Below are 27,827 nucleotides of genomic sequence, written 5' to 3'. Positions count from 1 at the left end.
GTGGAAAAGGTCTTCTGCTGCTGACACACCAGACAGATTCTGGGCTTTTCCTCCCCGTAGACATGTATCACTTTTTTGGCATTTTTTCCTGATTGTCTTCAACAGGGCACTTTGAACATGCCTCTATTATAGCACTTTGTGAGATTATAATCATTTGTTTACAAAGCTGCCACTTTCATTAGATTTTTCCACTTTATAAGGCCCCCAACTTTATTTGTCTTAGATACTCTACACCCAGCTCTGTGGCTGGCACATAGCAGCCTACCCATAAATACTTGTCAAGGAAATGAAAGGGATAACGCTTATGGAAATGCTTTGAAAATCACAAAAGCACTAAGCAAAACTAAGGGAATGTGAGATTATATTCATCACTACTGATTCAGAGAAAAGGATTTGGAAAGTACAATGTCCAATGGAAGAATAAATGATCTTATTATCATTAGGCCTCTAAGCCAGCAGATAAGATCTGTTCAACAAAATTTAAAACCCCTTCCCAGATATCACAAAACAAAACAAACAAGAAAATTAAAAACAGGTCACCCCCCAAAAACTAAAAACAGAACAAAAAGATACAAAATGTCAACAACAACAACAGCAACAAAGCCCTGAACAAAACCAAGCCAAACCCTGAATCTATGCCCTTCATGATTTCCTGTGCCTCAGCTGCCCTGTGTGGTTCTGCATGTACCCAAGGGCTGGAGGCCTGTGGGAGAGGCCTCTGCTGTTCTCCCCTGGGTTGCAATTTCTCAGCTGCCTTGACTTGGTTTGAGATAGTCACTAGAAATTCATCTAGACCAAGAAATACAAGAGGACACATGTCAGATCTTCTTTATCTTCAAGAACAGGGCCAAGTCGGGCTCATTCACTGCATATGCTTATAGTTCTCCCTGAAGCTTGTGGCAAGATACAAGGCCATAAAACTCAGGACAGTCTGTAGACACATTTGGGTTGGGGCAGTCTCTACACAGATATAAAGTTATTCCTGGCTTATTGCTCAAATGCCCCTGTGTCCAGAGCTGGCAACAGATTCTTCTATTATCGGTGGATGCAGCTGAGTGGTGGTAGCAAGAGACTCATGGCCTTGATAACTAACAATAGAAATTCTGGGCTTCTCCTTTTTCAGAAAAAACAAAATCAAATAGAATTCGTGGTTTTTTCTTGCCTTCTTCAGTTTTCGTAGACATGGCTGGTCATGGTAGTTCACATACTATATGACCCTTTCTTTCTCTTAGCCTTTTCTCGTTTTGGTGGCCATGTCCCTATGTGTCTAGGAAACTCCTGGCTTATGCTGCTTGTCCTGGAATGAGTATTTATAACTTCCCCTTTCACTTTCAAAAGTGACCCAATTTGGACAATAAATTTTATAGTCACCCATTCGTTATTAGTGAGGTTTGGCACTTGTGAATGGGATAGCCTCTAGTCAAGGGGAAGGCACATGGCTTGGCGGGGGAAACCACAGTTAGACTCCAGCCATCAAACTCCACGCTGAGTGGGGACAAAGTGGACAGGTTACTTAACGCCCCCAAGCCTCAGTTTCATCATCTATTAGAAAAGAGACTAATAATAATAATAATAACAATTGCCCCAGTGCCCGGGATTACCATGAAGATGCAGGGAGACAAGCTGTGTAGAGCACAGGATACACGGTGAGTCCTAGTAATGGTAGCGATCAGCGCTGTTCTCCTTTCCCTCTGTCTTCCCTTGCCCTCTTCCTGCCTTCCATCCCCCTCCCTCCTCTTCTCTACCTTTTCTTTAATTCTTTCCTGCTTCTTTTTCTTTCTGAAATAATGGACTAATTTGGGTTGCCTGAAGCAGAGTGCTCCTGCCTCAAGCCAAATGCCCTGGAGTGGGGAGGAGTGGTCCAAGCTATGTTTCTGAATCCTGTAGATTATATGGAGGGCTGGCATTAATTTTTTCTTCTTTGTGCTGCAAGGGGAAGTAAGTAGGAGCTTAGTCATCTTTGTTGGTCATCATGGTTCCAGTCCTGTGTTTCTGACAATTCACTGGTTTTGGTAGAAGCTGGACATAGTGACATATGCTTCTTCCTGACTTGATCCCAAGGAAGTGAGCATGGGCTGTCCCTGGGCAGTTGGGTTCAGTGTCAGGATTCCTGACTGGAAAGTAGATGGAGTGGGCACGGTGCTATTTGTAGTTCCAGGGCCAAGCAGCAGGCCCTGGTACACATGAGGCCCATTCTTGCCGCCTTCCCTGCAGTCTGGGGACCTGGAAGAGGGTTGCACAAGGGCCTCACACATACTGATGCCCCCAGCCAGGCATCCGAAGGGTGAATCTCCTCTGAAAGCTTTTGGGGTGATGGCTGCATGCTCCGATGGCCAGATGGGGCCCTGCATACCCCCTCCAAGCCTCTGCTTCTCAGACTCGTCTAGTTGTGAAGGAGAAGTGTCTTGCAGAAAGCTTTCTGCTTCATCTCTAGCTTGAATGCCATCCACCTTATGAATCTGGCAGTCCAGGAAGCTTTCAGGATTGAAACTCACATTCAAATTCTGCACCAGAAAAGAGAAAAGGCATTTAGAGTGCTCCAAAGGGACACACGAGCAAAGGTTCAGTTCATGGGAGGATGTAAAGAACTTTCTGACAGGGGTCTACCAGAGAATGTCAGAAAATTACCCACATGTTCTAGTTAACTCTGCTTCTGGAGACACTCTGACACATCAGAGTCTGAAGCGACTGGCTATGCCCTCCCACCCTGGGGAAGCCCAGGAGACTTCTGAGACTTGTATCTCATTTTAGTTTCCTACCTCTAGGGAGGTACAGCCCGGATCTCATGAGGGACCCTAGTCATGGGGTGCACAAAAGACCAAAACTTATGGTTGAACTCTTTCCTATCCTGCAATATCATTCTTGGATACTGGGATGCCTCCAACATTGTGGTAGAAGCACCAGAAGCACTCACCTTTTTGGGTTTCTTGCACAGTTGTTCCAGAGTCTTCTTATGATCGGGGAGGCTGGGCCACACAATAGGTTTAATTCTGAAATAAGAGGACATTGACAGAGAGGAAATGAATGGTGAGGGAGCATGCACAGTAGGTCTTTCCACTCATTCTGAGCCAGAAATCAGAAGAGCAGGTTTGTAGTCTTGGCTCTGCCACAACTATAGGTGGGTGAGCTTGGACAAGTGACTTGCTTTCCCTGGGCCCCAGTGTCCTATCGATTCACAGAGGGGTTATTGTCAGTGATCTCCGTGAACACCTCTGGGAGGGAGCCCTGGGGAAGAGGAACAGTGAGGGTTTGGCAATGGTGTAGCTATGGAACCAACATTCACCCTGTTCATCTACTCCTAATATAGGTGTTGTCATCTTATTCCTCCTCTCTACTGGCAGCAACTCCTCTGCTCTTATTCTGGTGGAGATGAAGAATATTATCTAAGTCACCCAGGGAAATTGCTTTAGGATGTTCTTTTCAAGTTGGAGTCTCACGAGAATATGTGGCACTGTGCTATGGGAGTCTTCCTAGAATATTAATAACTTGAAGGTACGTGTCAAAAGGATCATTTTTATAATGAAGCAAACATGGCTCTGTCATGGGGTAGAATGTAAAAGTCCCATGAAGTCATGTGTTGAAATTCAAGCCTTCAAATACATTCTGCATTTTCCCTGGGTACCCCCAGCCGCCCAGACATTTTGGAGGCATAGTTCCTATTTCTTTAGGAGAAAAAGTTGGGGAGGAGGGTTTGCCCTATGTCTAATTTACATATTTTCAACCCTTTATGAAATTAACTGTTGAAATTCACCAGTTCCCCAGGCTAGGGAGGAATGTGGGCACTGTAATCCCTGAAATGCCTTATTCCCCTTTGTAGTTTTCTCATCAGTAAATAGGGTTAGAGCTCCAACTGTCTGGGGCTCCATGTAACCATCCTCTTGATTAGTTAAAGTTCACCTTTTTTTCCATAACGCACAGGCCAAGATGACCATCAGAGCCACAGAGAAGAAACTCAGAATGCTAATAGTTAGTAAAACAGGATCCATCCTCCCTGGAATGTAAGGATAGATCTTGGTTAGCAATCATTAACCATGCAGTGGGGGAGGCTTTCAGGGTACTTTGAATTTATTTAGTAACTTAGGACCATTTATTATTTCTTCAAAGTCGCTCTCCAGTGAATAGGATGATACACTAGCTTTATGCACTAGGGATTTTGGCTTCAGTAAGTGGCACTGAATTGGGTGACCAGGTCTAGAACATCTGTCACTTGAAATATAAAAGTGACCAGGCATTTATGGCTGGCAGCAATCTCTCCTCAACTCCCACCATCAAGAGAAGGAAGCCCAGTAGGAGAATGATGAGGTGGATGCTCTACATTGCAGGCTCGGCAATTTCCCGTCTGAGAATGGGAGGCTGGGATGGCAGAACGGTTCCCCTCATACCTCAAAGAGAAGGTATGTGTGCAGTGTTTTGGTTCCTCAGGGGCCTGCCTGAGCCATGTTCTTTGTTTTTTCTGGCAATTCTCTCTTCCTAGACCACCTGGATATCTTTGTTATTCTGAAAAAGGGGACATGGAAGAGCAGCACTTGCTTGCCCATCTTCCATCACCAAAGGTGTTCCCTAGAGGGCCTTTACAGAGACCAGCCATTGGGATTCCAATCTAAATTGATAAAGTGGAGGTAGTAGGTAGGCATTTTGTTCAGAATTAGTAGCAATTCCCAAGGGCACCTGGGTTAATAGAGTCATTGATGGTACCAGTAGAGTCATTTAATCAACGACTAAGGGCCCCGCTCCCACCACTTCCTTGTTCTTCCCCAAAGGGGCAAAGATGGCAGGTCATTCTCTAAAGACAGTGAAAGAATGCCCTCCGGGAGTCCTAACTTGTGGGTTCATTTCCCCTCTCTGGCTCTCACTCTTGCTCACACACTTTGACAGGCATAGCACTATGCAGGGCACAAGACTCTTCGGTCACTTCCCACCTGTGATCTCTGGAGTTCTGAAGTGGAAAGTTGGACTCCATTCACTCCAGAAGCCTTGAAAATAGTTGGCATTAGGGATGGACCGGACTTTAATCTCATACATTGCATCAGGTTGTAGCTTTCTCTGTAGGAGGGTCAGCTTTGTACTGGATAAGTTCACACGCTAAAGAGCAAAACATGCCATTACATTTTTAGGATTGAAAAAGAAGTGCTGCCCAGATCCCCTGAATCATTTCAAGTTGAGTGCCTTTAGTCACATGGGTACTCTCATTAGGAAAAGGAGCTATGACACGGGGAGGACCATGTGTAAGCTCATAAATGATGCTACCAGTGGTCAAGGAGGGCAACAGTACCATGGGTCTTTGTTCAGGTGAGCTGGGCTCTCCCACTCCAGGAGGATATAAATCACTCCCAGGCTCCCACCTTCCTTTCCACACTTCAATTTCTTTTTTTTTTTCTTTTTCTCCTTCTCCCCTTTCACATTCCAAATGGAAATAAAAGAGAATGGTAAGGTTAGTGAGCAGGAATAATTTCTCTCTAGAAAGATACCATCCTACATTGCAAATAGCAATACAGAGACAACAGTATCTTCAAAAATGTGTATCACCCTTAAGAAGAAAAAAGCATCTTTCAATTTGATCGGTAAAAAGTTAATATTCCATTGCTATTTACATTTATACTTTTTATTATGTTATATTTATACTTATTCAATTATTAGTTTTCATATATTTATTGAATTTATGTATTTCTAATTTATGAGACATTTCCAAGTTTCTTGCTAATTTTTCTGTTGTTACATTTGTCCTTTTCTTAATGATTTATAAGACCTCTTTAAATATGCCGGATATTAATCATCTGTCAGTTGTATGTGTGACAATTTAATCCTAATTTCTAATTAGCCTTATGACTTTGATTATTGTGTGTGCTGACATTTATAAGCCTTTATTTTTATGTAGTCACATGTATCCATCTTTTGCTTTTTTTTACTGCTTTTATGCTTAGAATATTCTTCTTCATCTCAAGATTATATAAACATTTACCTATATTTTTTCTGCCTTGTTTAGAGTTTCACTTTTACATAATTTCCTTAAATCATCTTTTTATTTTATTTTTTAATATGGAGCAAGTTAGGCATTTAACTTAATTTTTTCTGCAAGCAGCGAACTGACTGTCCTAATATCATTTATTCAACATCCTTCCTTTCTCCACTATAGGTGTTTTTCCATTGGTGTAATTTTCAGATGAAGACTCAAAAGGGCAGGCTCAAGGTAGTCTAGTCTGTGTGGTGGGTGCATAGAAGGAGGGAGAAGGCTGTTTAGGGCAGACATTACACTTAATATAAGTACCGTACAGCAGCATGCTGCGGACAAAGAAGGCTCATCTTTGCCTGAGAAAAGGGAACAGTATGGATAAGTAGATACTCTTTTCACCCTTGAGAAAGAGAAGCCATCATCTGGTTTTTGCTCATGTGATACGAAAAGGACAGAAGTTAAGCCAGTAGGTTCAGAGGAACCTGAAAATCTGGGACTCTCTACTTTTCTCTCATCTTTTCCCCAAGACAGATTTCAGGGACAGCAGACCATTCCAACGACAGTGACTCATGGAGTCTAAATAATCCACCAGATTATGATACAAATGAAGTTTTTTACTTTGAGGATGAAGAACTCAGGCTTAAAAAAAAAATGAAGAAAAATATTCCACTGCCCTCCTTCCTTCAGGCTGCTTCCATAACTCCTGTGAACTAAACTGTGGCTATGAGTTGGTGATGGTTTTCGCCTGATTTGCCAGTGAGAGTTGTATACTTTTTGAGACCCCTCCCCAAATAAAGAGGATTGATTTGGTCTTAATCTATGTTGCTAATCAACTGCATAATTTAGAAACATTATAAAAACAAAAAATAGAGCAAGAAAAAAAAATTAGAGCTAGAATGGGATGGCCCAGAGAAGATCTAGGTTTTGTGAAACCTGAAGCTTTTATACTTTGGGGAGCTCCTTTCAGGAAAAAGTATATTTTGAACACAAAATTGCTAGGGGCCCTCCCCAGGTAAATGTACCTCTGGGACCATAAAATTTATAACATTAAGAAGTTTTTATTTTATAGTTTTATGTATTTTATAATTTTGTGTATTTTATGTAAATTTACTTATTAAGTATATTTATATATACATCTTTATGAATGTCATAAGAGATAAATGTAGTTAATCTACATACCATCCAGTCATTTTCATTTTTTTCCTGGCGATAGGCTACCTCATGCATTAATTCTTTCACATACTTCTTTTGTGAGTGAGATGTGTTAAATGTCACCAGAAAGTCATTTGCTCCCTCGCGATAGATGACTCTTATGTCAAAAGGAGCCTCAGGTTTAACTGGAAAGGAAAAAGGAGGTCAGTCTATAGGGCAGTCAAGAAAATAATTACACTTTTTAAAGTTCATCTATTCTGAACATCACATTCTTTTTCTGGGTCAGTAACTGAGCAACAGTTCAGAAAACCATTTCTTCTTCTTCCTGGTTCACAGCCTGACTACACTTTTCAGCCTCCCCAGCAGTTGGGTGCTGTCTTGAGCACAATGTGGGTAGAAGTGATGTGCATCACCTCCCATCCTGGCCCAGAAACCTTACATGTATGGCCCTTTGCTTATTGCCTTTCCACCACTTGGAGTCATATGTTGAAGACAGTGGGACCACAGGATGGAGGAACTCTGAATATTGCTTGGAGGAGCATCACCCACAGATTAGAAATACCCATTTTGGCTCTTATGTGAGCAAGAAATAAACTTCTGGTGTTTGAGATATCATATGTTTTAGGGCTTATTTGTTATAGCAGCTAGTGCTAATTCTACACCAAAACATATTCTCTTTGCCTTTTGAATGCTAGAGAACTTGCTACTAACTAGCCCCAAAACAGGAGTATTTAAACTTGGAGTCCTCATTATTCCAATAAAATCAGATTGTAAGCTGGGAGCCTTGTACCTCACCTCAGCTATGTAGAAGTTGAGGGTCTGCATCCTGGCCCTAAGCTCATAACTTCCAGTGTGACTTCAGTCTAGTTTGTATTAGCTCTAAATTCTTCTCCGGTCTCTTCCTTCTGTCTGCCTGCCATGCAAAATTCCTCTTAGGATCACACGCACCATATATGAAATGCTATTGGAGGGAGACAGGTTTTATTCTAGGCAGAACCAACCCAGATAAAGATACTAAATTCCTTGAAAAGCATGTGTGTCATGTGGCCTCCCCACCATTTTCCAGGGGCTTTCCTGTCTTGGGTTCTTAGCTGCTCTATCACCAAAGCCTGGGATGGTAGTTAGCTGTCTAAAGATGGGACAGCCACTTTTTTGCATAGCTGATCCCAGACAGAGATGGGCAGCACATAGGCTAAAATCTAAGCTAACCCTATTGTTAATGGAAGAGTATGTGTTCATCAAACTCTTCCTCTATAGACTGAGCTGGATTCTAAGCTATCTGACTTGGGCTTTAAGGCCGACTTGCTGACCCAGTAAAGTGAACTCACGTGGTGGAATTTGGCTCACTTATTGTAGTCACTTGCTCATAGTGGTAACCACCTAAGGTTTTCTTGCATTGCCCCAGAGATCCTGAAAAAGAGGAAGTGTCTCCTTTGCCCTTCGATGTCTTATAAAAGAGGGAGTTTATTCTTTTTTGCTCTTAGATGCACTATAGAAAGGGAAGGTGCTCTGGGGAAACAAGGGGAAAGGCGGGTGGGTGTAAAGAAACAGACCAACAGAGAATCCTGTCAACCCTTTATACCTGCCAAGCCAGTTCCTACTTTTCATTCAAGGGAATAATTAAGATTCACATTCTCAACGAAACCTCTGACACTGAATTCCTTGCTTCATTCCCATCTCCCAAGGGACTCCCAATAATGGAAGAATTAAGGGAAGAACAGACTGATATTGATTATATACCTATTAAGCACCAAGTGCTTTACTTACACAAGCTTCCACCAACAATCCCTAATTACTGCTATACTGATGAGGAAACTGAGTCTCAGAGAGGTTAATTAAGTTCAGGCTCCTATAAAATGGTTTGATAGTATTTAAATCCAATTCTGTCTGATTCTGGGGCTCGCTCTTCTTTATTTTAGCTTTTGTTTCTGTGCTCCGTTATCTCACACTGGCTTGTCCAGGTATCCTCCAAATAGGTCTGTCTCTGGCCCAAAGGGTGTCTTTGAGCACATTAGAAAAAGTTGCTCATTCCTCAAGCAAAATTTTTATAAGTTAATTTATTCTGGAAACAATCTGAACAATAATATAGATTTATCCCACCAAGGCAAATGGGAAGGGAGGAAGCTGCCCCTCTAGCCTTATCAGAGGGACCACACCTAAAGAAGGAGAAGTGAGGGCCAGGTGGTTGCAGGGGAACTCTGGTCTAGGGCTCAATCAGGGGCTTCCAGTTTAAATTCAATTAAATGACAGTTCTGCCAATGAAATATCACCTTAAGAACCAGAAGAAGGTACTACTGAGCGACATGCCTCCACTAACTCTCATCCTGCTTGCTTACGGGTGCTTTCCAAAGCCCACGAGGCTCATAACTCCAAGTTCACAGGGGCCCATGCTACCAGGTGTGAGCACAACTGCTTTTCTCCTGTAGACCCTCAGATGTGGCTTGTTAGGTTTGTTTCTGCTGGGGTATAGAAAATGGGCCTCTGAGAGCACTGGGTATGATTTGGGAATTCAGATGGACAGGGTGCCACCTGGAGTCCTGAGTATTCACATGCTCACTTTCTAAAATGCCAGGATCTGTCAGAAGACTGAGAATCTCTGCACTCTGTACCTGTTCTCGGAAAAGTGAATAAATATTTCCAATTCCAGTGGTAAACTTTAGATATCATGCTCTTGTGCAGTGCACTAACCATCTATCCATAACAGCCTAGTCTACAAATGACAAAACCCAGCTTGCTTGTGTCCCATACTCAGAATTACCTTGTTGTTGTTACCACTTTCTTAGATAGTACTCACATAGGTTGTGGCCTATGTTGCTATGTGGACAACATGCACAACCCTCTGCCTTGTCTCTTTTTCACTATCTCTGCCTTTTTACAGGATAATTATTCACAGGTAGAACTTTTGCTTTTACTCTCTATTTTACCAATTTAGTGAAGCAAAGCTAAGATAGACTCAAAGTTTCTCACCTCCTTGTTGTCTCTAATGAGTATTGCTCTCTTACCTTTGATTTTGTTTTTGAGTGCTGAAGAAGGGGTTGAGAATAAGGAGAGAGAGTGAGTCATAGTATTTAAAACCAGCAAAAGAATGCATCTCTTCAATTACTTTGGCCAATTTCCCCCTGTGTATATTGTTTCATCTATAAATACCCATAGGTAGAATAAATGTGGGTAGTTATTATTCTATTGCACTGATGCATTGTAATTGGCTTAGACATTCTGAGGTTTTGAAAAGAACTTTATTCACCCCAGGGTCATAATCTGTAAGTAATGGGAAAAAAACTTCTTGTGTCTATATTCTCAATCTTTCTGATTACTTTGATTTACTTGCCTGGTAACCAAATGGTGAATTTGTAATTAATATAGACTTATAACCAGGTAATTGAATGGATTTACTAATTCATATTATTATGTATATGGATATTATATAGAGCCAAAGGAAACATGTAGTTGAGTTTACCGATTCAGATTATAATTTTACTTGAAATATAATTATTATATCTTTTTTGGCAAATTGTAATATGAATATCCTAAGCCAAATTAGATTGGCTATGCCTCACTTCTCAATAATAAGTCTCGTAGGAAGATGTAATAGTAATTTCATGTGTCAGCTTGGCTAGGCTGTGGCGCCCACTTGTTTGGTCAAATACTAGTCCAAAAGTATCATTTTTTTTTTTTTTAAGACTTGACTAACATTTAACTCAGTACACTTTGAATAAAACAGATTACCCTCCATAATGTGGTGCTCCTCATGCAATCAGATGAAGGCTTTAAAAGCAAAGACTGAGGGTGCCTTGCTGGCTCACTCAGAAGAGCATGCCACTCTTGATCTTGGGTCATGAGTTCAAGACCCATGTTATGTGTAGAGATTACTTAAATAAATAAATAAATAAACTTAAAAAAATAAAACAAAGACTGAGATCTCCTGAAAAGAAGCAATTTTGCTTCAAGATTGCAATATAGAGACCCTGCTTGAGGTTCCAGACCATGACCTTACCCTATGGGATTTGGACTCAAGACTGAAATATCCAACCTTACCTGAGTTCCTAGCATTCTGGCTTTCCCTATAGATTTCAGACTTGCCAGCCCCAACAATCATATGAGCAATTCCTTAAAATAAATCTCTTTCATATCTATATCTCTATCTACATATTATCTATCCATCTATCTATCATCTATCTATTTATCATCTATCTATCATCTGTCTATCTATCTATCTATATCTCCTATTGGTTCTGTTTCCTCTGGAGAATTCTAATACAGAAGTCATATTTACTTTTAAAAATAACTTGATAATTTAACAAAACACACTCAGAATATGGTGGGTATGTGGGAAGAAGACTACAAGGAATTCAAAAGAAGGTAAGATGAGGAAGGAAAGGACATACATTGGTGGATGGCAGAGGCCCAGATCCAGTGAAACTTCACACAGATGAACTCTTTCTGCAGTCACTATCCTTCATAGCTGAGTTTGAAGACCCTCAGAATTCTCTTGTAGTAAGAATTAGTGGCATATGCGTCACAACTTTCATTTCTTTAAAAAATTCCTTCCATTAGGGAATTTGCTATTCTTTATTGAATATAGCTTTCATGATTTGTCTCCTTTTAACACAAAGTCCAGAGAGAATCAGTGTCTTCATATATCCCCAAATAGCAATCATACCCCTATATACAACTTCTTACCTATCTTGACTATGTTCAATTTCTTGGAAGTTATGTTCTTTCCTCCAAGCTTCACATGTATTTCGCTGTCTCCAATGAGTAAGAATTTCTTTGTCTTAATGAAATACATCTCTTGCAGTTTATCAAAAGTCAGGCATTTTACATTCAAAAGGGCCCCACTGTAGGAACAAAAAGGGAATCCATCTTAAATCAAGTAGGAGTTTCTGTATACAGTAGAATAGCATTACATGTGCATTTTAGTTGTGTGACTTCAACTCTGTCCATAGGTATGCAGATGGGTAGGTGCTTATGAAAGAGAGAGAGAGAGAATTAAATAATGTGGCTTCTTGCTACCATCAGACCTAGTGATGATATATTCAGGCATTAGATGCAACTGAATCTGAACCATCAAAGCATGTTCATGAAAAAGATGGAAAATTCCTATTTTTTAAGAATCAATCATTGAAAAACAAATACTTTGTTTAGATGAGAAGGTAATTGCTCTTTTTGATGTCCTGCAGAAATAAATTGAGAAAATAAAACCTGTAAAGAAACATTGACCAAAAAAAGTTAAAGGAAAGGATACAATAGTCTAAAGGATTGTATACATAAAACCATAAATACTTAATGGGTAATTTAGGGATTTTCAAAGGTAATTTTGACTGTGCTCCACTTTTACCTCATCAACAGACTTTAAAAGCAACCCTTCTTCCCATAGTCCCTACCTTAACAGACAATAGCTATGCTCTAGGAATTGAACTCTGTCACTTCTGTCACTTCCTCTTCTCAATTAGGATCAGACTTTCATGAAAATGAGGAAGAGAGATTGTTACCTACTGTACAACTAACATCAAAAGCTCCTCATGGGGGCACCTGGGGGGCTCAGTCGGTTAAGCGTCTGCCTTTGGCTTAGATCATGATCCCAGGGTCCTGGGATTGAGCTCCCTGCTCAGCATGGAGTCTGCTTGTCCCTCTCTCTCTACCCCTCCCTCCACTCGTGCACACTCTCTCTCTCTCTCAAATAAGTAAATAAAATCTTTTTTTTAAAAGTTCCACATTATACTTTTTTAATAAAAATTATAAGTTTGAGTTCCAGTAATAGCAGAACAACTTATATCATACTAGTCCTCTAATATATAATTATTACAAACCTCGGACAAGCTATTTTTTGGAAATCCTATTTAAAAGCTTTAGAGAGTAACCAAAAATATGCAGAAATGAGAGGGAACTTTCTCCTTTAAAAAAAGGTGGATGAGATCTTTGTTTCTGCTTTTTTCTTTTTCTTTGTTTGATGACACTCCTCAGGTCTCACTGTGATAGACATCTAGAATCTAATGGGAAGCCACAATTTTATTGTCTTTAGAAGTCAGAGGACTGCTTGCATGGCTGGATATTTTTATGGGGAAAAGCCTAGAAAAGAGGAAGCTATGGAGATGTAAGTCACCAGATCTGCATATAAACTCTGCTCATATCATTATATGTCCCTTTAATTGTCAAGTATGGAAGAGACTCCAAGGAAACCATGGGCTAACAATAGCTAGATGGCTCTAGAAAGAACTGAGCTGAGATTTTAGGTGCTGTCTCAAAAGAAAAGAGAATTTGAAGATTAATCCAGTCCTGTTAACAAACTAACAGAGCTAAAACTAACATTCAGAAGAGGAAGTTAACTGAATCCAGAAAACCTATTACCAATAGTGCCTTCCTACATTCAAAAGCTACTACAAATGACTAAAAAAGGAAAAATGAGACCCATAGTCAAGACAAAAAGCAGTCAGGGGTGCCTGGGTGGCTCAGTCGTTAAGCGTCTGCCTTCGGCTCAGGTGGTGATCCCAGGGTCCTGGGATCGAGCCCCGCATCGGGCTCCCTGCTCGGCGGGAAGCCTGCTTCTCCCTCTCACACTCCCCCTGCTTGTGTTCCTTCTCTCGCTGTGTTTCTCTCTGTCAAATAAATAAATAAAATCTTTAAAAAAAAAAAAAAAAAGACAAAAAGCAGTCAATGTAAAGCAGCCACCCTAAAGTGACCAGATGTTGGAATTAGCAGAAAAGTATTTTAAAGTAGCTTTTGTAAATATGTTCAAGGGCTAAACAAAGAATATGGTCATAATGATTGAATAGATGTGTAATGTTAGTGGAGAAGTGGAAACTGTAAAAGAGAACCAGATGAAAATACTGTAACTGACAAGTAAATCTAAAATTTGTAAAAATGCCCTGAGAGCATTGGATGGGCTTAATGGCAGATTGAAGATGGCAGAGGAAAGGATCAGTGAACTTGAAGATAGAGCAATAGCAAGTTTTCAGTCAGAAATAACACAAATGCTCAGTGATATATAGGATGATATCAAGGGGATAAATAAATATGTAATTAGAATTCCAGAACAAGAAAAGATAAAGTACTTGGATGAAAAAAAATAGATAAAAAATAATGGCTCCAAATTTCCCAAATGTAACAAAAATGTCTATTTTTAGGTTTAAGAAACTCAGCAAATCCAAGCAGGATCAATCCGAATAAAACTATACCTAGGCTCATCACAGTCAAATGGCTGAAAAACAAAGACAAATAGAAAATTTTGAAGTATCTAGAGAAAAATATCACTTCTGATCAGAAACTACAGGAACCAAAGACCCTGGAATAATATCTTTAAAACTCTGAAAGAGAGAAAAAAAATATGTCCACCTTGAATTCTTACATGCACAAAATATTCTTTAATAATGAAGGCCAAGTGAAGATATTTCCAGATAAATAAAAATTGAGATAATTTGTTTTATTCTTTAGACCAGAGGGCAATAATACTATATGGAATTGCAGACCTATAGGAGGCAACTAGGTATACCAGAAAGGCTATACTTTGGTAAATGTGAAAGACAATATATATTTCTTTCTCTTAAATTATTTAAAGATAAATGATTGCTTAAAACAAATATTATAACATTGTGGTATTTATAATGTATGGTAGATGTAAAAATATATAACAATAGTGCATAGGATAGGACGTGATAAGTGGAACTATATTATTGTATTGTAAGTTTCTTATATTTTATATATGAAATAGTACAATATTAACTCTAAGTAAACTATGATAAGGTTGAATATTATAACTGTTAGAGCAGTCACTAAGAAAAAGATATTGCCTAAAAGTACAAATAAGGAAGAAATTGAATATCTAAATAGCTCTATTTCTTTCAGAGGAATTACATTTATTATCAACAAACTTCCCTACTAAGAAAACTCTATGCCAGATAGTTCTATGCTGGTGTATTCTATCAAATATATAAGAAATAATGCCAATTCTACACAAATTACTCTGGAAAATAGAATAGAAATAGACCCTACCCAACTTATTTTATGAAGTTAGCTCAACCCTGGTACCAAAAGCTGGCAAAAATATTACAGAAAAGAAATTTACAGATAAATGTCTCCCTAGAATGTATATTGAAATTTCCTCAAGAAAATATTAACACATTGATTTACTACTATGAGAAAGTAGGACACATCCCAGGAAATCAAGGTAGGTTCAGCAATCAAAGATGAATCATACAATTCACCATATTATCAGAACAAAAGGCATAAATAATCTGATTATCTCAAGTAATGCAGATAGACATATGACAAAATTCAACATCCACTTATGATGAAAACTCTCAGCAGACGATTAACAGAATACTACCTCAACCTGATAAAGGAAATTTACAGAGTCTACAGTTAATATCATATTTAATGGTGAAATTGTGAACATTTTTCCACTTTGATAAGGACAAAACAGGAATATCCACTTTCACCATTTTTATTTATCAGAGTACTGGAGGTTCTAGCCAGTGCATAAGGCAAGAGGAACAAACAAACAAAAAGACACCCAGTTTGGAAAGGAAGAAAAAAAGCCTTTCTTTGCAGACAACATTATATAGATACTCCAACACAATTACAGGAACTAGTAGGGTGAATTCTTCAAGGTCAGATTATAAAAGACAATTATATTTCTATAGGCTAGTATCAAACAATTAGAAAATAAATTTTAAAAACAACAGCCCCATTTATGATAATAATAAACATAAAATGCTTAGAGATAAAATTAATAAAGAATGTTCAAGGCCTTTGCAATGGAAATTATAAAACATTCCTCAGAGCTATTAAAGGAGATCTAAATAAATGGAGAGGCACATTCATGTATTAGCAAATTTAGTAGAGAGAAGATAGCAAATTCCCCCAATGTGGCGTATATAACATTAATCAAAATCTCAACGGGATTTAAAAGAAAAATAACAAGCTGATTCTAAAATTTATGTGGAAATACGAAGAACTCAGAATAGTCAAACCAACATTGAAAAAGTAGAGCAAATATGGAAGAGTCAGAGCAGCTGATTTCAAATTTACTATAGAGCTATGATAATGGGGCCATTTTAGCACTGACACCAGAATAGATAAATTGGGGCACCTGGATGGCTCAGTTGGTTCAGTGTCTGCCTTCTGCTCAGTCATGATCCCAGAGTCCTGGGATTGAGCCCCGAATTGGGCTCCCTGCTCAGCTGGGAGTCTGCTTGTCTCTCTCCCTCAGCCCCTCCCCCCTGCTCATGTGCACGCTCTCTCTGTCTCTCTGTCTCAAAAATAAATAAATAAAATCTTAAAAAAAAGAATAGATAAGTTGATCAATAGAAAGTATAGAGCTCAGAAATAGACTTGCACATAGAAGCTTAACTGATTTTCAATACAAGTGCCTTATCAATTTGATGGGAAATAGAAAATCTTTTCAGCAAACTGTCCTGGAACAACTGAATAAATATATGGAAGATATGAACCTTAATCTCATGAAAAATTAATTAGATATGAATTATAGACCTAAATGTAAAGGCTCAAACTATAAAATATCCGGGAGAAAACATATGAAAATATCTTTCTGACTTTGGGAGTAGACAAAAATAGTAATAACACACGCAAAAATTAAACATAAAAGAGAAAAAAAGACATATTGGACTTTGATCAAAATGAAAACTTCTTCCTCATTAAAATACACCATTAAGGAAATGAAATGGCAAGTTACACACTGGCAGAAACAGTTGTAATGCATATATCTGACAAAGGAATTGTATCATAAAACATAAAACGCATTCATACCCATCAACAATAAAAGGATGAATAACTCCGTAAAAAAGACAAAAGGCTTTAACAGACACCTGCCACGAGACATACAAATGGCCAGCAACTACTCAAAAAGATGGTCAACATTATTTGTTATTTGAGAAAATCACGAGATACTATTTCAACGCCAAGTGTCAGAGACGACAGAGAGTGTGTAGCTCTCACACTTTGTTGGTTGGAGAGTAGAATGGTATAACCACTTTGGAAAACTGCTGGGATGTTTCTTATAAAGCTAAACACACACGTACCCTATGATTCAGCAATTCCATCTGAGGTTTTTACTGCAGAGAAATGAAAGTGTGTATTAACAAACAGATCTGTAAAAAAAAAACTAATAGCAACTTCAAAAAATATAGTCTCAAATTTGAAAAAACTCCAGTGTCCATCAAGAGGAGAAAGGATTCAAAGCTTGTGATATATTTATTCAGTGGAATTAATAGTCAGCAGTTGAAAAGATGAGCTCTGAGACACACATCAACATGGATAATTCTTAAAAACATTTTGTTGTGTGAGAGAATTCATATAGAAAAGAGTAAACAGTGTGTTATTCCATTTATAAGACCTATTGGAAACTGGCAAAACCAAGGGTGATGGATTGCTCACAGGGGATGAGTGGCTGGAAGGGGACTGGAGGCATCCTTCTAGGGTGAAAGAAATGTTCTGTATTAAAGAAGGAAGCAAAATATGTATTCTCATTGTAAAAATAATTAAACAATGAAGAATAAAAATAAAAGTACTCATTTCTCTTCCTTCCTCAACCATCAATTTAATTTCCCTCTCCTGTGATAAACATGATTACCAATTTGTTTTTCCTACATGCTTTTCTAGCCAAATAGCCCTGAAAAGTGGTATAGTTGGCTCAAATTTGAAGTGGGAATTGTGGCAGAAAAATAAAGGTTTTGTTTACATGGAAAGAATACTTCTCATTAAACAGATATTTTTAAAAAGATCATAGGGAATATGTTCTAAAAAGGTCCTTTACTACCCACAATCCAGAATATGTTGGTTTTCTTTGGTAAACTGGATGTGGGTATACTTTTCTTGGCATGTGCTCAAGTGAGCCCTTTCTGGGATTGTTCCTGAACTCTGAGCAGAAAGAACATGTCTGTGGCTTGAGGTGAGGTGGGCATGGGGTTAAAATCTGAGGAGGATGCCTCAGCTTTAGGGGCAGAGTCTCCCAGCTCTGGGCTGCTGTGGTCTTTGAGTGACTGGTTACTCCCCTACATTCAGACAAAGATAGAGATGGGTAAAGAAATTTTAAGTTTATTAATTGTCTAACTATATTTACTATTTGTGGGACCTTCCTTAAAATTGTCCCACCCTCAATTATAGTTTTTTTGTTAACTGTTATATTTTAGAGTATGCAGTTGTTTTGGCTTTAAGTGTGTGTGTGTGTGTGTGTGTGTGTGTGTTGGAGTTTCTAGAGAGTGTGTCCCTCATTGAAGTTTCCCCCCTCGGAATAGAGTAAATATTAAAAGTAAATTTTTAAGTTAGGCCAGATGGATACGAGGCGACAAACTTGGGACGAGTGTCACATGGAAAGTTCTGAAGATGGCAACATGTCATAATTGGATGAATAAGGATAGAAGGGGAGAATTGGAGTAGTATCCTATTTCTGAATTTTAGGTAAGACATATGATGTAGAGAAATTAGAAAGATAATGACTTTTAGTTCAGTCATTGAGTTTAGAATATATTTGTAAGTAAAGCGTGGTGGAATATTCAATTATAAATCCTTAACAGATAGCAAGTTCTTGGTATTATTGGAAGTTTAAGAAGAACCTAAAATAGTATTCTTGGTTCATTCCCACTTTTTGGAGAATGAGATTAATAAGCAATGAAATATAAAGGATCACCATATGGTTGGCTTGTGAGCCTGGGCATCCTTTTAAGGGTGTGAACTCCAGGAGCCACCCTATATGGAGGGGAAGCCATGCCAGGAGCTAAGAAAACCGGTGGCCTACAGTAGACAACCTCGCTTTGTACCAATGACCCTGGCCTCAGAAGATTGGAGGAAACTTAGTGTCTTCCCCATGAGTATTCAACTCAAGTCAATCCAATTCATTTCAATTAACTTAACTAAGTTAAAACAATTTACTTGGTTGCTAAATATGTATTGCTAAGATTAGAAATATTCTAGAACTACACGATCCAACATGATAGCCATTACCCAGTATGTGGTTATTGAACACTTGAAATATGGCTAAACTGTGATGTACTCTAACTATGAAATATACAAGAGATTTTGAAGACTCAGCATGCAAAAAAGAATATAAAATATCTCATTAATATTTTTGTTTATATTGTTATATGCTGAAATGATAATATTTTGGATACATTAGGTTAAATAAAATATATTATTAAATTAAATATGTTATTATATTAAATATGTTAATTTAAATTAAATTAATTTCACCTATTTATTTTTTCTTTTTTTAAATGTGGCTACTAGAAAATTTAGAATTACGTATATGGCTCACACATTTGTGGATTGCACTGTATTTCTATTGGATAGAGTCATTTTAGGGTATTTTGGGGGGGAAAAAAAAGCACTGCAAGTATCCAATGTTAAAATTAAACACAGAGACCACACTTAAAAATCCCTGGGCAGACAAAATCAGATAGTCATATAAGCAAATGTTTTAGCTTACTTTGCAAGACAAGCAAGATTAACTTAACCTGGGTGACTTCTTGCTTATGCTTCTGAAAATCATAAGCAAAACTTAAATCGTTTGCCAAAATTGATAGGAGGTAACCACTAACCAATTTCCTTTCAGTTAAGAAAATTCTAATATTATAGCCAATCACAGTAAAGAATGAACACTCATCGCTTTTACACTACATAAGCTGCTTTATAACAATATATCTCTAAGCCTCATTCCATATTTTAGTTTAAGCACTCCTGGTTTGCAAACTTTTTGGTACATGCACAATAAACTTTCACAAATTACTACTTCAGTGATTTCTGGCTTTACTTCTGCTTTTGTTTTGTTTTTTAATGTACTTTTTTTTTTTTATTTAATGTACTTTTGACCGCAAGTGGTCCTATAGGCTAACAAATTTGGGCCTGTAGGACCTTCCCAGGGGACATCAACCCTAAACCATTCACACAAACCCTCTTGCTCTGAAAACAGAGAGAGACTGCTGGGGAGACCATAGTGCCTGCTTCTCTATCCTATCTCCAGCTTCCTAAATCTCCTGCAATCATGTGTGGTTTAGCTTGATAAATGCATTTCTCCTGATGGGGCAGACAGGTATCTACACAGAAATATTAAAAACAAAAACAAACTGTAGCTTTTATTCCTCATTTGGCCTCGAAAGACAGAATCTATCTCAAAAATATCGAACAACTTTGAAAGTTAGTATAGTTTACTGGAGAAGGACTAAATTAATCACCTGACAGATATTGCTAGGTAATTCTAGAACATGAGGTAGATTTGGCAGTGTGCCTGTGACAAGGGTGGCAAATGATGAAACCAAGAATGACATATGTGAAGTGATATCTGTAGGTGGCACATGGGAGTGACTGTGGTACCCCCAAGAATGTGGGAACAAAGGAAATCAGTTGCCTTCTGAGAGCTGACTCTGGAACTTACACAAATACCTAAAAGGCAGGGTTCCCAATTCAAGTGCCTATGGTGTCTATGCAAGTGGGTCTAACTTCAGGTCTGAGATTTAATTGTCCACCCACAGATGCAGCTGGACTTCTGTTCAGGTATTTTTGCTGTATGGGCCCGCTATTATCAAATCTGATTTTTAAAGAGATAACCTAGCTGTTTAAGTGCTCGCAGCTAATCCTAAAAAATTAATAAGCACTTTGAGATCTGAACCAAATAACTCTCATCTCAAAATCAACAAACAAACTTCCTTTGTTTTGCTTTGTATTTACTGAACTATGTTTTGATCACATTTTTAATGAAAATTAGTCTACCCTGAGAATTAAGTACCATTTACTGACCATATACCAAATACCCCAATGCCAGGTAGTTGTTTTGATTAGAGAGTTTAAGTAACTCCTTGGTCACAGAACTCCTTAAGTGTTGCTACTGGGAGTCCAACGTAGGTGCCTATTTTCAGTGCCTCTGTTTTGTCATTCCAGTACCTGAGAGCTGGTTAATGTTCTGGGAATAAAAAATTTTCAGATCTCCCAGTAAGAGTGGATTTATATTGATATGCACCCTACTGGCCTGCTGTGTTTCTCTTCTTCCCAAGACCAAGTCTCGTAGGTCCTGAGCCCAGTATGAATATCTGGGTATCTATAGTACTTGTATCTACCAACGTGAAATCATCAGTTGGCATGCCGGTAATCTAATCCTGTGATTTTGGCTAATCCAAATCCATTCCTGAGAGGTGGATCCTCTCACTGAACACTAAGTAATTTGGTTTCTAACCCTGGGAGAATGGTGGCCAGATCAGACAGGTGGTAAACTCATCTAGGAAAATGCCCCTAGTAAGCTGGGAAATAGCACCTGGTTTCTATCAACAATCTGACCTGTGTAAAGACTTCATCAGAAAGCACATTTTTCAGTCATTTCCAATTTCTTCTTTATAAACATATTAAAGGAACAGAGAGTTCCAATAAAGCTAGTTTCATTGGGAAAGCAACCTAGCCAAAAGCAACCTAGCCTAGCCAGCAAATTTATAGCACAGTAGGTGACTTTGATTTGAGAAACAATGTCCCCGCTGGGCCTAGGATTTGCATGAAAATCCCCCTTGAGGTATACCTTCACAAAAACAGCTGCTCTCCAGGAGCACCTAAACCTCCTCATATTTATTGTTTCACACTGCAAAACACGTCTTAAGACAATCCCTTTCCAACTGAAATATCTAAATCCAATTGAAAATCCCCAACGGAAGTTGCAGATAGATTACAATATGACAGGAAAAATCAAGAGATTTGCAAAAGGAAGTGGGCAAGTTTGTTCAAGTGGGCAAGGAAGTGGTGTGAGCGAAAGTGGCCAGAAAGGTCGTCTCAGCCTCCCAAGGAGAAACTATATGAGCACTGCAGTCCACTAAATAGCTGGGTGGAAACCCAAAGTCAAACCTCTGTTGGAGAGGGTTCTGTCCATAAAAATGAGTGCGTGGTTTGAATGAGCTGTTTGGCTGTGTTGGGGTAGTCTAGTTGCAGTATAGATTTTGGACATCGTAGGTTCCTGTTCTCCCGACATTTTATTTCTGGAAAGTGTGTTAGAGAAGTGAACTGACAGAGGCAGAATGAGAATGCACTATGGCATTCAAGTCCAAGACCATCTTTCTCCAATGACTGCATCAGGAAGCACTGCATGAGCACATTCAGGAAAGCTCCTATAATTTAACGTAATGCATGCGATATAGGTCTTGTCTAGACTATGTATTAGAGGGGCTTGGCCCAGGGTCTACTGAGTTTAAGAAGCCCTCTTTTACAACTGGTGGATCTTGACTCACTTTTCTTAGTAGGAAACTAATTAGGTCATCTGATATGAATTTGGAGATAGCCCTAAGTTAGGATTTCACGTTGGAGTATTTTTTTCAAGTCATCAGAGACAGTAACCCTCAGCAACAAGACATGGTTTGTGGAGGGAGAAGAAAGCTCTCTGAGCTCTTCACCAAACTTTCAAACCAGAGAGAGACTTTCTCTTTTCCTTTGCCTTTTCTCTGAGGCCTCATGAAACTAAGAGCCAGGTTCTTCCTGCAGATTTTTGGAAAATTGATACTGAGGGTAACATGTGAAGTCAAACTGTGTCAAGAGGGTGGAAGTTAGGTCTGTATTCATAGACTTTGTTATTTTAATGCTTCTTTCCCATTACTTATTATATACTGGATGTGTCTTCTAATTAAAGTATTAAATTATTTAATCATCTAAACCTCCTTATGTGTAAGTACATTTCATTTAACAGGTGAGGAAACTGAGGCATAAATGAGTTACATAACTTGCTTTAGGTTAAAAAGCCAAGTCTGTGAAGTATTGGGATTAGAAACCAGGCAACTGTGCTCCAGAGTGCAACAAGGCACTAGATTGTCTCATGTTGGACAAAGAAATCTGGGGGAGGTGTGTCCTAGGAAAGCAAGATTTAAATTCTGCCATGAAGTCAGAAGGGTTGTGAGGTCTCCAAGTTCCATACCATCAGCTTGCTGTCGCAGCAAGGCCCTGCAGATGAACCCATGAGAGTATCTCTGCTGGAATCTTTCGGTGAAGAACAAGGAGTTTCAGGAAGTTTTTGGAATCTATTTGATTTTAGTACTTGAGAATTAGGCCTCATACTCCCTCCTTTGCTGAGCAGCACATGAAAGGAGAGGCAGGATTTCTAGGCACCCATAGGAGCCACTATTCCTCACCATATTTCAAATTCCAGATTGGTGCTGTTGACGTCCGGGTCATCAAAAGCACAGGTCAGCAAGTGCTGGGTTCCATCCACTTCCAACTGACTATAGCAAGAGAATGAATAGTCATCCAGCTCAGCATCTTCAAACTCTCCTGGGGAAAAACAAACCTGCAGCTGTTAATGAAGCAAATGAGTGCATCCTTTTGAAATCTGGAGTGACATTAATGAAATAGAAGCCTTTTGGGGCAGACATGAAAGAGTGATTATAGGTTTATCTAAAGAAGAAAAGCCCAAGGGAAAAGACAGAAAAACCAATACCAAAACCCAAACCGAAAAGACCCCAAACCCAAACCAAATCGATATCTAATGAGCACAGATTTTTCTAACGGGAAAAAAAAATCATCACAATTAATAAATAACTTCCAAATATTTCTAAATATTTCTTCCATTGGGTTAGTGCATTAGAGATCTAGAATAAAATACTAAACACACTCTTTTTTACGCTGTTAATTTCTTCTGTTAATTGGTATATTTCAAGTAAGAGATACTTTATCTCCATTATTCAAAAGCTACCTAATCCAACCTTTGACTTTATCACTAATCTTTATTTATTTCCTCCCAAGTATTTCTTTTTTGAATGAAGGAAGATGAGAACTATCTTACAGTCAGAAGTTCACTTTTTAAGGGATAGCTTTTTCTTGCCTAAATAGCCATCCCAACTAAAAGTACAATTGATTATCTCCATTGTGTGAATATTTATTTAAAGCAATTTGTCTTAAGCTGCTAAGGCAAATGTGGTTAGAAAAAATTAGATCTGCCAGGACTCAGATCTAGTGGACCTTTGCAAGAATCCTACAGGAATCCTATAGGTACTGCTTCTACATGTATAGATCCTTCACCTATAGAAATTGTATCTTAAAGACATCAGAATTCTCGAAGAATGTAGAGAATCTGATTTTTTTTTCAGCCTCTTTTGGAGGTACAATCTGTCACAGATAGTATTCAATTTCTTTCTTTCTTTTTTTAAAGATTTTATTTATTTATTTGACAGAGAGAGACACAGCGAGAGAGGGAACACAAGCAGGGGGAGTGGGAGAGGGAGAAGCAGGCTTCCCACTGAGCAGGGAGCCCGACCTGGGGCTCGATCCCAGGACCCAGGGATCATGACCTGAGCCGAAGGCAGACGCTTAACGACTGAGCCCCCCAGGCGCCGCTAGTAATCCATTTCTTAAACTGGGTTGAGGCCCCTAAGATTAAATAGACGTATTGTATATATATTTCACAATATTTAATAGAAAATAATTTGTCAGCAAATATACCTGGACTGGGACCTGAGAAAATCCAGCGTAACTGAAGTCATTCTCAGAGTGGTCAAGTGTTAGCCTGTGATGGCTTCCAGGTCCATCAATACTAGAAATTACCTTGACCCATCAATACTAGAAATTAGAAGCACCTAGGGTTTTAAATAGGATATAGAATGTATTAAAATTAAACCCCAGTTGAGTGTCCTGAAGGCAATGAAATGTAGAAACAGCATCTTCTTTACTTAAATAACTAAGTAGGTCTGTGGGAAAGTTAGTAAAGCTTGTTGTGAGCAGACTAGTTGAGTGACAGTTTGGTTCAGTCAAAGCCACAAATCTTGAAAAGCTAGATCTAGATAAGAGATAAGATAAGAGCTGTGGGCACTGCTCTTTCTGACCATTCCTAGAACCCACTAGGTGCACAATTCTGCCACTAGCAAAGACTTCTTATGTAATTTCAGCAGGGTAGAGCCCTCTTCCTGATGACAGTTTTAAATAATGAGGGGGAAACCCACAATTTAGGGCTCACATTTTAAAGCATGTTCATTCCTAATCTTATAGGACTAAGATCTTGTCTCCTAAGAACTGGCTCTTTTCTCAGTGGAATGGTTCTAGGTGGCTTTAGCCTGCCCTTACTCAGCAGTCCTCACTCTGTCTTGACATTTTCTCTTCTTTGAATCTTCCACCAATCCTATACGACAGAACCTACATTACTATTTGGATTCAGCCTTCTGTGGATCAGCTTTGTCTCCAAAATTCTTCGACATACAATATAAGCCAGAGAGAGCACAGTCTAGCAGATGCTGAGCACCAGGAGAATAAAGCACTCCCACTGCCCTTAGCCATCCAGTCTGGTGGAGTGAGTCTGATGTATATTTTCATACAAGATACAAAGCACAATTAAAGTGGCTATGTTTTGAGAAGCAGTTCATCGGCTCTTTAGCCAATAAAGTTGCTTTGTAACCAAGAAAAGTTCCCCTCGACAACTTGCAAAATTGCAAGGCATTTTACAAAGAGAATATTATACTTGATCTAAAGCTGAAAAATTCTTAGGTAAGGGTAATATACACAGTGGTTAAGACCTCCAGCACCAGAGCTGGACAGATGTGGGTTTAAATTCTCGCTATTCTACTTTTTAGCTGTGGTCCCTGTCAGGTTACTCAACCTCTCTATGCCTCATTGTTTCAACATGGAAATTCACATTATTTTGAGGAATCATTGAACAAAATATATGCAAAGACTTAGCTTAGAACACAGTAAGCACCCAATAAGGGTTAGCTATGACTATTATCTTTTTTTTTTTTTTGACAATAAGTAATGAAAAGGTAAAATGAGAATTCTAATTCTGAAATATACGTGAAAACTGTGAGGCTCCTTTGAAAAAGAATTCTATGTCAAAGGTATTATTACTATGGCTTTGAAATTACATAGAACTTTTGTACAGTGAGTTAACCCATTATTCTTTAAATGCTCACTATATAAGCATACCTTTCTATAAAAATTTAATTTTTAGAATATGTATTATAGACAAGGCCGTGTGGTTTAGAAATCTTCCTATTGAAAAGAATTAGTTGATTAAAAGTATGAATGGCTTGGATTTTTAAAAAATATCCCTTTATTCTCTTGCTCATCCTTGTAGTTATCAAAGAACTAATCTTTCAACAAATAACAGCTGATTATTATACACCCCAAACTGAAAAGTATTTTGACGTGATCAATGTGGATGATTGGTTAGATCTCCTAAATCAATCTGAAATTTAAAAAGTTGAAGTGAAAACTCAGCTTTCAGTTAGAATTCTTATTTCTTTGAAAAAAAAAAAAAGTATGGCCACCAGGGAGAAATAGAGGGAATAGATTGTACTCTGAAGAGTAAGAATTAGGTGTTACTTGCCAACCAGCTATCTGTGCAAACACAAGGCAACACTTTCGAATAATAATCATCCCCACAAAGTGATTCATACATGGTCACGCTGTGAAAAATGTCAGCATTCTGACAATTCCCTTAGTGAAAATATTCTAGGGATTTCCAACCTTAGTAAATACATGGCTTAACATATCTAAGCTGAATCATTGAGCTGATGTGTTTGATAACCTTGATAAGAAAATCCTTTTTAACTCTTAAAGTAAAAGGGCTTAATTATCAGGAACAAATGGGTGGTCCAAATTCCCAGATGGCTCCTGTTGAGGCTGTTCTGCCTTTGTCTACAGTTTTGTTGTAATTACAACTTACTTACTAAGTAGGCAGCATCGGCTTCTAGGTGCTAAGTGTTTCAAGGATCCCAAAGAGAGTTATTATATGATGATAAATTTGTCAATATGGAGAAAATTAAATATATTTTAATGAGACAACTCATTCAGATCTTCTGCTGTTCAGTTATTGCCTAAGAATCTCACATAAATCTATCAAAACTAAAGTATTTTGAAGAAATTTTCAAATACTCAATTCAAATACTGAATTCAGTTCTAGACACTCTTTTAGGTGCTAGAGATATGGCATTGGTGAGTGCAGACAAAGCTGTTGTTTCTGGAAATTATTTTATCATGAAAGTCATGCTTTTGGAACCTCCTAAAAAGCTAAGCAAAACAAATTTAACTTGATTTTTTAACAAGGTAAAACTGCCTTGGAGATTCTCCAATAAGCACAACCATTGTGTCTATATGGGTGTTCTTTTTGTAAGAGCAGAGGCATTGACTGACATTTAAGATCCACATTTAGAGAGCCAAATGCATTCCTTTCTGACAATTCTAAGACTTTATAAACCACCCACAGTATTGTCCCCAGACGCCCTGTCCTGGTGGTTAGAACTTACAAGATGACTGAGTATGTGGCAAGTTCTCCAACTCCATTCCAACCCAGTGTCCAGATCAGGTCTGTTAGGGATCTGAGTAACCTGAGCATATGCTAGAGATAATCTGAAATCCTAAAGAAAAGTTAGAAATGACTCACCATTCTGTGCATAGCCACTTTCTCCAGAAACGGCTTGAAGTAAATAGAAAACCATACCAAAAGCTGTACCCAGAATTGTCATTCTGAGAGAGAGAAAGAAAGGAGAGAGGAGGTGTGTGAGCCTATGTGTAGGAATGAATGAGAGAGAGAGTGAGCCCCAGCGAGAGAGAGACAGAGACAAATCTACAGCTTTAGCACTTTATACTTATTTAACCACAGACAGGGGGAAGTATAAACACAGCAAAAAAGAAGGCAAGTGCCAGAAACAGGAAGTCTGAGTAAAAGTATTGCTGTTGTAAGCAGAGGTAGAGGAAATGAAGGGATAGAACATTCGAATTATTGTACCTCTTTGGTATTCCTGACAGCCCCCAAACTTACTCTGCTTAT

General features: G+C 38.5%; 1 protein-coding gene across 1 annotated transcript; it reads right to left on the bottom strand.

Moving 5' to 3' along the window:
• Positions 1 to 549: 549 nt before the first annotated feature.
• On the bottom strand, positions 550 to 27,590 carry IL7R (interleukin 7 receptor). Its single transcript, XM_032415391.1, has 8 exons — positions 27,441 to 27,590; positions 23,206 to 23,344; positions 11,783 to 11,940; positions 7,130 to 7,287; positions 4,920 to 5,082; positions 3,898 to 3,991; positions 2,915 to 2,990; positions 550 to 2,504 (listed from the first exon to the last, which is right to left on the bottom strand). The coding sequence occupies exons 1-8, from the start codon at positions 27,520 to 27,522 to the stop codon at positions 2,001 to 2,003; spliced, it is 1,374 nt and encodes a 457-aa protein (XP_032271282.1). The 5' UTR covers positions 27,523 to 27,590; the 3' UTR covers positions 550 to 2,000.
• Between the last annotated feature and the right edge of the window lie 237 nt (positions 27,591 to 27,827).

This window comes from Phoca vitulina, unplaced genomic scaffold (genome assembly GCF_004348235.1).
Source record: "Phoca vitulina isolate PV1807 unplaced genomic scaffold, GSC_HSeal_1.0 scaffold17, whole genome shotgun sequence".
NCBI classification, from domain to species: domain Eukaryota; kingdom Metazoa; phylum Chordata; class Mammalia; order Carnivora; family Phocidae; genus Phoca; species Phoca vitulina.
The sequence above is the reverse complement of the archived record's forward strand: the minus strand, read 5'-3'. Positions and strand labels throughout refer to the sequence as shown.